The sequence below is a fragment of the Mastigoproctus giganteus genome, chromosome 3, assembly GCF_048544385.1.
Source record: "Mastigoproctus giganteus isolate SK-2022 chromosome 3, ASM4854438v1, whole genome shotgun sequence".
Lineage (NCBI taxonomy): Eukaryota > Metazoa > Arthropoda > Arachnida > Uropygi > Thelyphonidae > Mastigoproctus > Mastigoproctus giganteus.
The window spans coordinates 141747458-141759861 of NC_143577.1; the positions used below are offsets into that span (position 1 = coordinate 141747458).

General features: G+C 38.2%; 1 protein-coding gene across 3 annotated transcripts in view; it reads right to left on the bottom strand.

Moving 5' to 3' along the window:
* Positions 1–245: 245 nt before the first annotated feature.
* Positions 246–12404, bottom strand: part of LOC150088294 (colorectal mutant cancer protein) — a 498699-nt gene continuing 486540 nt past the window's right edge. For all 3 annotated transcript variants that reach the window (XM_090369448.1, XM_090369449.1, XM_090369450.1), the window contains one exon: positions 246–378. In XM_090369448.1, coding sequence (XP_090225574.1) covers positions 289–378 — 90 coding nt within the window. In that variant the 3' untranslated portion in view covers positions 246–288. The remainder of the gene's footprint in view (positions 379–12404) is intronic.

Here is a 12404-nt window from a genome sequence, read left to right on the forward strand (position 1 = left end):
GGCCTTAAATGATAGGTTTCTCACAAGCTAAGTTTCTCACTCAAGGCTTAAAAAATAAGCAGACACCAAACACTGACTTTTGCATGAGAAAAGTAATTAGCTGCTTTTTTTTTTTTTTTTAATCACTGGCCTTGAATTATATATATAACGAAAAAAAAAAATTGTGTCGATCATAAAACATGAAATTACAAAAAAAAAAAAAAAAAGTCTTTATTGCACACAAGCAGAGATAGTAATATGTCCTTTTCACAGATACTTAAGTTAAATAAAGTCAATGACGATGATATGCTATAATGACATATCTTCACTTGGCGCTTGCATCATGTGTTGACTTCCTTCTCCTTCAAGCATCGCTATCCTTTGTTTTAACATTCGTACCTAAAAGAAAATGAAAGTGCTTAGTGATTCAGAAATAGAAAAATCCAGTGTTTGTTCACGGCAACAAATACAATATAAATAATGTACTAATGGTTCAGATAACTGTTTTTGCCAAAATAAATTGTATAATTTTTATATTAAAATAAAAGGGCTTTTGCATCTACATTCGCACATGAGGAGGTCTGTAGGAAAGTGGAGGCCAGAAGCTTATCAAACTCTGGCAGGGAGCTAAATGATTTTGTAATAACTGAGAGCAAAGTGGAGTAGAAATTGTTAAAATTGAACATAAGAAAGGAACCTGGGGTGGATGGGATCTATCCATTTATAATAAAGAAAATAGCAAAGGAAGTAAGCAAACCCTTAGCCACAATTATGAAAGCTTACTTGGATTCAGGGGAGGTCCCCATGGACTGGAAATGTGCAAATGTGTCACCAGTTCACAAAGGGGTGACATGAGTAGAGACCTGTTCCAGGGAAAATAATGGAGTCACTGGTTAAGGAAGCGATGCAGGATCATCTAGACGAGACTGCAGTTACAGTTCAGACACACACAGCATAGGTTTGTTAAGGGAAGTTTTGTCAGACAAATTTGATTGGATACTATGATGTGGTCACAAAGGAACTGGATGCAAAAAATAATTTTGATATCATATACTTGGATTTTAGGAAAGCGTTTGATACTGTGGTACATGGGAGACTACTGTACAAATTGGGCAAGTTGCTACAACGGATAAAAGGATGGTTGAGTGGGACAAGACAGAGTGGTTATCAATGGACACTGTTCTTCTTGGACTAATGTTATTAGTGGAGTCCCCCAGGGTTCAGTGTTGGGCCCATTGTTGTTTTCGGTATTTATCAATGATATTGATGAAGGAAGGTATATCAGGGTTAATGTCTAAGTTTGCAGACAATATGAACACTGACAGGGATAGCAGTGGGTAGCAGTATCCCCAGAGTAACGTATCAACTGGGTGGTACTACACTCAGGGTAATGGAGAATGAAAAAGACCTGGGGATAACTGTGCAGTCAGATACGAAGTTTTCTGAGCAGTGCAGACAGGATGCAAGAGTAGCTCATGGTTTCTTGTCAATGATATACAGGAAGTTTTCTAGCAGGGAAGAGGGCAATTGTCCCCTTGTATAAGACAATGGTCAGGCCACATCTTGAGTACTAATGGTCTGGAGGTCTCATTTTCGGAATGATGTAGAGCTGCTGGAAGGAGTACAGAGAAGGGCAACGAGATTGGTGAGTGGAACAAAGGGTTAGCGTTACCAAGAAAGACTTAAGTTCTGCAAATTGCAGCTTCTGGAGACCAGGCACCTCCAAGGTGATCTAATTGAGGCATATAAGGCTAACAGGATTCTTCCTCTTGCTCAGATTACTCACCTGAGGGGACAAATTCAAACTGAGGAAAGACAATTGTAGAATAGATGTGCAGAAATTCACCTTTAGCCAGAGGGTGGTTGATTGTTGGAATAAACTTCGATCTGTTGTAGTGCAGGTCAGCAACTTAAATAAGTTCAAGGCAGAACTAGACAAACATTTGGAGTGAATGGATGTCTGAAATGGGAAGGTTTATTTTATTTTATTATTTTTTTTTTTGGCTGATGCTATATATAAGCTTGCTTTCTTGCATCATACGCCTCTACTAATGCTAATGCTATAATTCCCACTCACTCTCCTTCCAAAACAATCTGAATACTGCAACCAGTCAATATCCTTTTACTGTACAACTCCAAGTTCACAGAACCAACTTTTCTTCTTCCTCATATATTCCTTCAACTTCCATTTTCTGGAACAACCATCCTTTATATGTATTTCCTGAAAATATCAAGCTACAGAAATTCAAGTCTAATGTCAACAAGTACCTTCTTTCATCTTCTTAGCCTCCAGCCCATAGATGGTACTATAGGTTCTAATACCTCTCGTTTGGGATTTTCATTAAAAAATCCATCTCCACCAAGTAGCTTATGAAATTTAAGGTGTACATTCACTTTCAAAATTACCCAATTTATCAGTACTCCTTCACTACGCTCCTGTGGAAACTAACATCCACATCACTGTTTTCACAAAGTCTAGTTTTCTTTTGTTGGAGGCCCACTTCATCTTCCATAGACTCTAAAAATTAATGCAATTTTTCTTCCTCTTTCCTCCAAAGTTCATTCCATCTAGAATTTCATAATTTCGAAATATTTTGCCACTTATCTCTTTCTATAATCTTCAATTTTTCTTCAACTGTATAATTTTTTCTTTTGGTGGCCATTGCTTCAGTCCTACTGATTTTGTAATTTGTTGTGTATTTATTTCTGATGTCCTAGAATTTACAGAGTTTTCAGCAAACTAAATCAAAACCAAGCTGTCCAGCTTATCACAGTGTTGAAATGAAGTCATGTAATTTTTCCATAAACCACTTGTCAGTTCATGTATATTTTTTGTGTAGTTCAGCCCTTAGCAGTTTTTGCTATCCTAAATAAAACTTCAAGTTCAAGAAAGGATTTTATGTGCTGTTGTTTACAAAAATTTACTTTGTAACTAATGTAATGCAACTGATGAATACTAGGCGAATTCCTCTCCAGAGGTAGCTGTTCTTATTAGTGTGTTCTGCTGATATACTCTTTTGTTGCATCTCTAGTTGAGGGGAAAAAACTTGAGTAGCTACAGTAGTCTCTGATGAGATCTGTTGTTTACAAAAGTGACTCTGCAACTGAATACTGACTATATCAAAGCAAATATACAGCAAATTTTTAGCTAACTTCCCCTCCTGGAAATACAGTAGTAGGATGTACATTAGATACAAATATGTATAGTAACCTTTTCTAGTTTTCATTATGATACTGCTAGTTCTTTGAACGCTACTTTTTTTCTCATCATTCATTTTAGGGGACATGATGATACCCATGGTATATATCTGAAACAGCGGTATGAAGAAGCATGTGATATTGAAGTTGCACTGTATTTATTGTTTATCTGCCACTCGAACAGGATCATTAACGGTTATGTCGCCTAGTGGACCAATATAATTCATTCCCTTCCTTCTAGTGTTACTATAAGCAAAGAATTTTTTTCTATATTTCGCTGCATTCTACTACTTTAGCTACTTTGACACTTTTATACTTGCTATTTTTGCTGCTTTTCTTTTAAAAGACTTTTCACAAAATAACTCATGCTTGGCTCACCTTACTGGTCAGACTAGTTTATAATTAGGGCAGTCTTTCTGTCCCCCTGTTAACACTGGTCAACAGCAATGATGTTTTGGTAATAAAATAAGTCAATTTCAACTAATATTAATGTGCTAAATACAAATAAAAAAGTTAAAATGGATTATTAGCTCTAGTTTTTAGGATATTATACATGTCACTTTCATTACGATTTTGCTTGATTTTTGAGAAAATTTGGCATTAATGTACAGTTTTTTTTTGCAATACTCCAGCCATCAGTGTTGAGCCACTATTTCCTAGCTCAGACTGACTGACACACTAGATGCTTCAGTCAGACTGACAAGGCATCTGTCTGTGCTACACTTGTTGTTTTTGACTAAACAAAAACTTAAAATTTATCATGCCGTGTAAATGTGTAAATAGTGCAGATTTATTATGTTTGTGGAGATGAAGGAACATTTGTATTACAGAAGTGTGTCATTACTCTGATAAGAAAAAAAGCATACAGCTGTTATTTTGACTCTAAGGATGGGAACCAAGAAAAAAGGCGGGCACCCCATACTTCTAATTTCCACAGCTGGCTAAATTACAAAAGCCACTCAATGTCTTTCGCTGTGCCTATGATATGGAGAGAGAGAGAGAGAGACAGAGAGAGAGACACTTCAGATCGTATAATGGTCTGTTACATCTGTATGGTTTGGTTTTGTTTACTTTGGGTTTTATTGATGCATTGGCAACTGAGGCTATAATGCACCAAACCAGGTCATAAAATTACACAATTAAAATTTTAGTGACTTAAAGAATTAGGTCGGTATGTCAAAGTATATATATGATAATTAAGGCATAAAAATATTTAAAATATAACAATAAAAAGGTAAATTTTAAATACGAGTACAAGGGTTAAATGATTTTAAATAACTAAACACAGAAGGAAAGTGGTCATTATCAGATAAAATCTCAGTGTATAAGGCTCAGCCAGACGACCAAAAGATTAAAATATAACACGCGCTCGTATGATGATGTTACCAATTAAAATATGATGAATGGTTAAAACAGTGCCACAATTCTCACACATCAAACAGTCATCTGCCCTCAGCAGAAAAGATTATGTGTTCTATGCGGAGGTGAGCTAGAACAACTTCCTCTCTGCAGTTCCTGCAGTTGTCAGATTAGACTTTATCTAATATAGCTTGCCCATGCCAAGATTGTTGCCATTGGGGGAGAGTAGTGTAAGGTTCGTCGCCTGCCTGTAGTCTGTATACGGGACTAACAGGTCACGAGTGTTGTGAGGCCTTGATCTGGTTTCAGCTTCTTTCAGTTCATTCCCCTTGATTGCAAGGGGGGGATACACAGACTAAAAGGTTAACATTGGCACCAGGCAGAGGGAAAAGTGATTCTTGCACTGATTCTATTAGAATGAGCAGTAGCTCATTCTAATAGAATGCAGGACTGCTGAGAGTCATAGTGGAACAAGTAAATACATGGGCTGTGTTAGGGTAACTAAGAGTAGGAAGAGGTGCATGTATACTTGCATGTACACCAATGCTAGGAGTATAGTTAATAAATTTGATGAGCTTGAAGTGCTAGTCAAGACATCAAAGGCAGATACTGTTGGGATATCAGAGATGTGGTGTCATACAGATACAAGCAGTGCAGAATTGGAATTTGGGGAGTACAATGTGTACAGGAAGGATAGACAGGACAGGAAGGGAGGAGGTGTTATGCTGTTAGTTAAGAAACAAAATCTAAGGAAATGCATCCAATTGATGTTGGTGGACAATGAAGTGTTGGGTCTGTTTGGTGTGAAATAAGCACTGGGAAAGGGAAAATGAGAGTAGGTGTGTGTTATAAGGCTAATGAATATGAAGAGTAAAATGAGCAATTGTGCAGAGAAATAGTGGGCCAGTAAATCAGAATGTCTTATAATGGGAGATTTTAACTTTCCAGATGTTGACTGGAATTTGTGGGTTGGTCACTCGCACACTAGCAAGACTTTTGTGGATTTATTGGATGACTGTTTTCTACAGCAATACGTTTGAGAAGCAACCAGAGGGAGTAATACTCTTGATCTGATTATCAGCAGTGATTATTCATGCGTTAAGAATCTGTAGGTAAAGGAACCACTGGGTGACAGTGATCACAATGTACTGATGTCAGAATTACTTAAAGCTGTAACTACCATCAAGGCTAAAGGGAAGGGCTTTTGCTTTTGTAAAGGTGACAACAGAGGTCTCAGACAGTTTTTAAATTCTGTACAGTGAGATCAACTGATGATGTTACCAATGTTGAATTCTAAATGGGAAGCTTTCAGGGACTTAATTTTGGAGTCTACTAGGCTTTTCATTCCAACTAAGAAATACTGTTCAAGGTTTAGGCCTAAATGGATGTTAGATGAATTAATGAGGCTCATGGCAGAGAAGAAGAATGTATGGAATGCATATAAAGTATCAAGTGTCACAGAAGCCAATGGCAGGTATAAACTAATCTGTAATCAAGTCACAAAGAGGTCAGGCAGATGAAGGCAGCTTACCAGAAATCTTTGACAAAGGATGCAAAGAAAAACAGCAAAGAATTCTTTACTTATGTTAACTCTAGAACGAAAGGGATGAATCAGATTGGACCAGTTAACATAGATGGGTTGACTATTGATGATCATGCTCAGGTAGCTGACAAACTGAATGAGTATTTTTTATCTACATTCACATATGAAGAGTTATTCAATGAGAGGAGTGCCAGAAGTTTATCAATTACTAACAGGGGGCTAAGTGATTTTGTAATAACTGAGAGAAAAGTGGAGCAGAAATTGTTGAAGTTAAACATAAGGAAGGCACCTGGGGTGGACAGGATCTCTCCAGTTATATTAAAGGAGGCAGCAAAGGAAGTAAGCAAACACTTAGCCATAATTATGACAGATTCCTTGGACTCAGGGGTGGTTCCCATGGACTGGAGGTGTGCAAATGTATTACCAATTCACAAAGGGGGTTCAAAAGGTGATAAAAGTAAAAGACCTGTTAGTTTAACCTGTGTCCCAGGGAAAGTAATGGAATCACTGGTTAAAGAAGCATTACAGGATCATCTAGACAAGACTTCAGTAGACTTATATAAAGGGAGGTCTGTTTGAACAATTTGATTGGATACTATGATGTGGTCACAAAGGAACTGAATGCCAAAAATAATTTGATATCATATACTTGGATTTCAGGAAAGCTTTTGTTACTGTTGCTTAAATTGGAGAGGTATGTCATTAAGGGTACGTTGCTACAATGGATAAAGGGATGTTTGAGTTGGAGACGACAGAGAGAGGTAATCAATGGACACTGCTCTTGTGGAAAAATGTTATTAGTGGAGTTCCCCAGGGTTCAGTGTTGGGCCCATTGCTGTTTTGTATATTTATCAATGATATGAAGGTACATCAGGTTTAATGTCCAAGTTTGCAGAGGATACAAAGGTTGGTAGGGTCGTTAACGAGTAAAAGGGAGAAAGACAGTATGCCACTCCAACTGGATCTAGATAAGTTGGGCAAATGGGCTGAGAAGTTTAACATTGACAAATGCAAAGTACTGCATATGGGTAGCAATAACTGAAGAGAAACATACCAACTGTTTGATACTACACTCAGGGAAGTGGAAAGTGAAAAAGACCTGGGGGTAATTGTGCAGTCAAATATGAAGTATGCTGAGCAGTGCAGACAGGCTGCTAGGGCAGGTCGTGGAGTCATATATCAATGATATATAGGAATTTTTCTAGCAGGGACAGGGCGGTGGTTATCCCGTTATACAAAGCAACAAGGCCATGCCTATAGTATGTACAGGTCTGGAGGCCTCATTTTAGGAGGTATATAGAGTTGCTAGAACGAGTACAAAGAAGGGCAACAAGATTGGTGAGGGGAACAAAGGGGTGCTCTTACCAAGAAATGCTTAAGTTCTGCAAACTGCAGCACCTGGACAGTAGGCACCTGCAAGTTGATCTGATTGAGGTGTATAAGGCTTGAATGGCCTGAGCAAGCTGAATGCTGATGGCATTCTTCCTCTTGCTCAGATTAAGAATCTGAGGAGGCACAGATTCAAATTGAGGAAAGAGAGTTGTAGAATAGATATGCAGAAATCTGCCTTTAGCCAGTGGGCAGTTGACTGGTGGAACAGACTTCCATTTTTTGTTGTGGAAGTTGATAGCCTAAATAAATTTAAGGCTGAGCTGGACAGGCATTTGGAATGAATGGAGGGATGAAATGGGAGGGTTTTTTTTTTTTTTGGCTGATGCTGCATAAGCTTGCTTTCTTGCATCGTATGATTCTACTAATACTAATGGTAATGCATCCTTTTTAAAAGAATTTTTACCAAAGCTTAGTTTTATAAATCGCTAAATTCAGAAAAATAGAAATTTAACAATTATTAACACATTTCTGATAATCAAGTGATTCAAAAATACTACTGTTGACAGTCACTCAACTAATAATGGATGATAATCTCTACATTTTTTTAAGCATTAATGAGTTTCTCTCATTAATGCTTAAAAAAATGTTAGCCACTAAGACTGAAATAAAATATAAAATAATAATGCATCTTGAAACACTGTGATGAACTGGAAGGTAAATTTCAAGTGTTGAGTTTTTTACAAATACCATATTGCTTATATAGTCGCCATTTTAAGAGATCAATAACAATAATTTCCTAGAAATGCAGAACAGACTTTCATCCTTTCATGGAACAGCAACCAATTGGAGCTGTTTGTTTGTTATTTGGTTTTTAGGAGCATTAGCAAGTAAGGCCATATTGCTCCGGGGATATGCGATGGTCATTCCCTGACCTTTCCACATCCTCCGTATTTGGTGGTCACGGGCTCGAAGCCCGGTCTAATCAAGAAACGTGTGCTATGCACTGCTGCTCCAGCCCACCTGGCTACGGAAGTGCCACCAATTGGAGCAAAACAAAGTTTGCACCAATGGAACTTCACAGGGATGAGCAAATATATACTTTTCTCCATGGTAAAAATACCATAGCAGAATGTTTTTGGTGTGATCTATACTCAGAGCACTATAAAGAAGTTCCTCTTATTTCCATATTAACTATAAGTGTATTTCCAACATTATATTTGAAAGATCATTTAGCACACTTCAATTTCATAAAAAACAAATTCCAAAATAAAATTACAATCAAAACCTTCAGTCAGCAATGTCTTCGTCAGGAAGAGAATTGCACCTGATTTTCTTTTTTAACAAGTTATTGTAAAAAAACATACGCTTTTTCATGTGGTATTTCTTGAATGATTAACCATTGTGATTTTTAGGTATTTTCAATTGTGTTTAAATTCTTTGCTTATTTTGTACTTATTAAATAAGAAATATAAATGTGAAAAATATTACAGCTGCATTACAAAACATTCACTTATTTTCTGAAACCCCTTTTTGAATAATTTTACAAAATTTAAATTACAACACAATTCAAATGGCTGGGAAATAGCATTAGCATTAGTAGAGGCATATGATGCAAAAAAGCAAGCTTATTCAGCATCAGCTAAAAAAAAAAAAAAAACCACAACCACTACTCCCATTTCACCCCTCCGTTCGTTCGAAATACCTGTCCAGCTGAGCCTTAAATTTGTTTAGGCTATCCACTTCAACAACAAGTGATGGAAGTCTATTCCACAAACCAACTGCCCGCTGGCTAAAGGCAAATTTCCGCACATCTACCCGACATCCGTCCTTGCTCAATTTGAATTTATGCCCTCTCAGGTGATTATTCTGAGCAAGAGGAAGAATCCCATCGGCTTTGACCATGCTCAAGCCATTCAAAGCCTTATACACCTCTATCAGATCACCTCGCCGATGCCTAGTCTCCAGACGCTGTAATTTGCAAAACTTAAGCCTTTCTTCGTAAGAGCAACGCTTTGTTCCATTCACTAATCTTGTTGCCCTTCTCTGTACTCGTTCCAGCAGCTCTACATCCTTCTTGAAATGAGGCCTCCAGACCTGTATATAGTACTCAAGGTGTGGCCGGACCAATGCCTTATACAAGGGAATAATCACATCCCTATCCCTGCTAGAAAAATTCCTGTATATCATTGACAAGACACCATGAGCTACTCTTCTGCACTGCTCAGAGAACTTCATATCTGCCTGCACAATTATCCCCAGGTCCTTTTCATTCTCTACCACTGTCAGCGTAGCCACAGAGTTGATACGTTGATCGGGGGTTACTGTTTCCCATATGTAGTACTCTACATTTGTCAATGTTAAACTTCATTTGCCACCTCTCAGCCCATCTGCTCAACCTTTCCAGATCCTGTTGCAGCAGAATAGCATCAGTAGTGTCCTTAACAACCCTGCCAACCTTTGTATTGTCTGCAAACTTGGACATTAAGCTTGTTATACCATCATCAATATCATTTATAAATACAGAAAACAACAATAGACCCAACACTGAACCCTGAGGAACTCCACTAATAACATTAGTCCACATTGAGCAGTGTCCATTGATTACCACTCTCTGTCTTCTGCCACTCAACCATCCCTTTATCCATAGCAGCAATTTGCCACCAATGCCACACTGCTCCAATTTGTGCAGCAGTCTGCCATGCGCAACAGTATCAAAAGCCTTTCTAAGATCTAAATATATAATATCAAAGTTATTCCCTGCATCCAGTTCTTTTGTGACTACATCATAGTATCCAATCAAATTGGTCAGACAAGACCTGCCTTTAACAAAACCATGCTGTGTCTGAGATATAACTGAATTCTTGTCTAGATGATCCTGCAGTGCTTCTTTAACCAGTGCCTCCATTAATTTTCCTGGAACCGAAGTTAAACTAACAGGTCTATAATTACTTGTGTCAGCCTTTGATCCTCCTTTGTGAATTGGGGTTACATTTGCACATCTCCAGTCTATGGATACCTCCCCTGAGTCCAAAGAAGCTCTCATAATTATGGCTAGGGGTTTGCTTACTTCCTTTGCTGTCTCCTTTAATATAACTGGATAGATCCCATCCACCCCGGGTGCCTTTTTTATGTTTATCCTCAACAATTTCTCCTCCACTTTCCTCACAGTTATTAGAAAATCATCTAGCTCACTGCCAATGTTTACTTCACCTACGACATTCCCCTTCCTGAATAACTCCTCATGTGTGAATGTAGATGCAAAATACTTGTTTAGATAGTTAGCCACCTGAGCAGGATCCTCAACTGTTGAACCATCAACATCCAGTGGACCAATCTGATTCATCCCTTTCCTTCTTGAGTTTAAATAGGTAAAGAACTCTTTTCTGTTTTTCTTTGCATCCTTTACCAAGGATTTCTCATAATCTGCCTTTGCTTGCCTAATCTCCTTTGTGACTTGGTTACAGACCAACATATCTATCATAGGCTTCCATGTCACCCATTAATTTGTATGTATCCCATGCATTTTTCTTTTCTGCCATATGTCTCATTAGTTCATCTGACAACCATTTAGGCCTGAACCTTGAACAATATTTCTTGGTTGGTATGTAAAGCCTGGTAGCTTCCAAGATTAGTTCCTTGAATGCTTCCCATTTTGAATTTGCTGTTGGTAACATCATCAGTTGGTCCCACTGTATAGAATTTAAATACTGTCTCAGACCATCATGGTCGCCAAGAAAAAGAACAGGTGCATGTATACTTGTGTGTACACCAATGCTAGGAGTTTAGTAAATAAATTTGATGAATTTGAGGTATTGCTCAAAACATCAAAGGCAGATATTGTGGGGATTTCAGAGACGTGGTGTCACACAGATATAAGAAATGCAGAACTGGAATTTGGGGAGTACAATGTCTACAGAAAGGATAGACAGGATAGGAAGGGAGGAGGGGTTATGCTATTAGTTAAAAAACACATAAAATCCAAGGAAGTGAAGCCAGTCGACATCGCTGGACAGTGCAGTGTCGAGTCAGTTTGGTGTGACATAAGCATTGGGAGATCAAAATTGAGAGTAGGAGTGTGCTATAGGCCTAATGACTCTGATGAGTATAATAAGAAACTGTTCGGAGAAATAGAGTGGGCCAGTAAATCAGAGAGTCTTATAATGGGGGATTTTAATTTCCCAGATATTGACTGGAATTTGGGGGCTGGTCACTCACACAGTAGCAAGGCTTTTATGGATTTATTGGATGATTGTTTTCTACATCAGCATGTTCGGGAGGCAACTAGAGGGAGTAATACTCTTGATTTGATTATCAGTAGTGATTCTTCATGCATTAAGAATCTGCAGATAAATGAACCACTTGGTGGCAGTGATCACAGTGTGCTGAAGTGGGAGTTACTCAAAGAGGTAACTACCATTAGGGGTAAAGGGAAGGGGTATTGCTTTCGTAAAGGCGACTACAATGGACTGAGACAGTATTTAAATTCTATACAGTGGGATCAACTGATGATATTGCCAACAGCAAATTCAAAATGGGAAGCATTCAAAGAACTTATCGTGGAAGCTACTAGGCTTTACATACCAACTAAGAAATATTGTTCAAGGTTTAGGCCTAAATGGTTGTCAGATGAACTAATGAGGCATATGGCAGAGAAGAAAAATGCATGGGATACATACAAATTAACACGTGACACGGACGCCTATGATAGATACAAGTTGATCTGTAACCAAGTTACAAAGGAGGTTAGGCAGGCGAAGGCAGATTACGAGAGATCCTTGGCAAGGGATGCGAAGAAAAACAGCAAAGAGTTCTTTACTTATGTAAACTCTACAAGGAAGGGGATGAATCAGATTGGTCCACTTGAGATCGATGGGTCAACTGTTGATGACCCTGCTCGGGTAGCTAAAAAACTAAATGAATATTTTGCATCGACATTCACACATGAGGAGTTATTCAGCGAGGGGAATGCCAGAGGTGTATTCAACTCTAGCAG